The sequence below is a fragment of the Daktulosphaira vitifoliae genome, unplaced genomic scaffold (genome assembly GCF_025091365.1).
Source record: "Daktulosphaira vitifoliae isolate Bord-2020 unplaced genomic scaffold, ASM2509136v1 Scaffold_1, whole genome shotgun sequence".
NCBI classification, from domain to species: domain Eukaryota; kingdom Metazoa; phylum Arthropoda; class Insecta; order Hemiptera; family Phylloxeridae; genus Daktulosphaira; species Daktulosphaira vitifoliae.
In genome coordinates this window covers 43073407-43075444 of record NW_026099572.1, presented here as the reverse complement: position 1 = coordinate 43075444, position 2038 = coordinate 43073407, and the positions used below count along the sequence as shown (strand labels likewise).

Below are 2038 nucleotides of genomic sequence, written 5' to 3'. Positions count from 1 at the left end.
AAAAAAAAAATTTGTCCCGACGATCTATCTTCTATACGCAAATGGCTACCATATTGAAAAATATACTATTTTTGTATGATAATTATGGGTTTTGTATTTTATTTTAATAGAAGTTGATGTTGCTTTTGCAATTATCCATCAATTTTTTAAAATTAAACACTATCTACAGATTTGCATCGAAGCGTTTCTTATGATAGTGATTTTAATCACTGTCAGATTAAATCTATCTGGACCCAACTATGCAATGTCTCCACTATGCCGCGACCCCACTGTGTTTTTTTTTTTATTACTATATAGTTAACATAATAATACACTTACATCAATTCCAGGAAGAAAGGACAATTCTTCTGCTAATAGATGTGCTCGTTTGTCTCTAAATGTTATAGATCTTTTTTTCTGAGAATTAATACGTCGCAAAATATTTAAAATATCTGTGCTATTATCAAATTTACTGATTTTTTCATCAGGTAACCAAGTTTCAATACTTTTTTGAATACATTGTTTAACATCATTTTGTTTCTAGATAAATACATAAGAATAAATATTTTATCATTTAAATCCGTTAAATAAATAAATATTTTCTGTTAGTTAACTAAATTATTATATGATGATGATGATGATTACTTTCAAAGGAATTTTATCTAAATCTGTTATTGCAACAACAGTAGATGGTAAACCTTGTGCTAAAATACAGGTCATAAGTAAATCAACATCTTGATCCAATCCATTTTCTGCCGAAACAATAAATAATATTGTATCTACAACTTTAAGAGTATCTAAAAGTCCAAATATACTACTACAATCAGGTCTAACAAAAGTAAAAGCTTGTTTTAATTGATCAATCCTAAAATATAAAATTTATAACAAGTTAATTGTTTTATAAAAATATTTTTAAAAAAGAATTTTAATCTGAAAATAATTTTTTACCATAAATGTGAATAGCCTTCTGGAGCATGTGCAGTAGTAAGTTTTACATCAGAATTTTGTAATGTATTAACAATTTCAATTAATTTTTCATTGGTGAAAATATTGTTACTTAATGGAATAACAGCTACTAAGTGAGGCAAACTAAGTGATCTACGTTTTTCATTTATAACATTGTCAGTTTTAATTTTACGATGAAGTCTAGCTTGATTTCTTCGTTCAATTCTACCCAACTGATGGTTAGCTTTAGATTTTGCTGCATGTTGAGCTGTACGACCTACAAGGAAAAAAATGATAACAAAAATTAATTTTTATTCAATTCATTTACATTTATACTTATTTAAATTAAATATTTAGCATTTATTAATTCATTTAGACTATTGATTCATACTGACCTTTTTTTAAAACATCAAGTGTTCCTTTACTCTTATGCCGTCCTGTTTTATGTTTTTTGTTATCTTGCTTTGTTGGACCCGACCTGTGAGTAACTTGTTCTTGATTCACAGGCTTCATACTTGGATTTAATGAATTTTTAGTTATAAACTATTCAATTTAGAAATACCATCTTAAAGTAAGGATAACGTTGACAAAATTTATTTCTATCGATACTTAGTACTTTTAATATATTTATAGATATATAAAATAACAAAGCATTAATATTATAGTTAGAATGATATCCAACGCCGTAGAAATAAACACGTGGTTGATAAGGAAGATATGATAATAAGGAGACTCATACTACTTGTATTGTGCATTTTCGATTTAAAAATATTAACTCCTAACAGTCATTACTTCAATGAATCACATAATTAAGAAATCAAAATACTAAAAACTTTATAAAAATGTATTTTAATATTGTTCAACTCTGATTAAACTTTTGAGCAAGGTAAAATATATAATTATCATTTTAATTATTTTATCAAACAGTTCGTTAGTTTTTTTTAATCAATTCATCATTTATTAATGCATAACTAATTAAAATTATTCAATTAATGTTAACTATATGTACATAGTTAAAACTGTAATAGTTTAAAAAATATATAAAAATAAGTTATATAATTGTATACAACTTTATTGGATAGATATATATGTTCAATATAATTGGTAAAAAAAA

General features: G+C 24.9%; 1 protein-coding gene across 1 annotated transcript in view; it reads right to left on the bottom strand.

Moving 5' to 3' along the window:
* LOC126896464 (pre-rRNA-processing protein TSR1 homolog) overlaps positions 1-1623 on the bottom strand; it is a 7139-nt gene extending 5516 nt beyond the window's left edge. Inside the window, exons 1-4 of the mRNA XM_050669265.1 lie at positions 1320-1623; positions 928-1201; positions 625-844; positions 319-519 (exon numbers count right to left, since the gene is read on the bottom strand). Coding sequence (XP_050525222.1) covers positions 319-519; positions 625-844; positions 928-1201; positions 1320-1437 — 813 coding nt within the window. The 5' untranslated portion in view covers positions 1438-1623. The remainder of the gene's footprint in view (positions 1-318; positions 520-624; positions 845-927; positions 1202-1319) is intronic.
* Between the last annotated feature and the right edge of the window lie 415 nt (positions 1624-2038).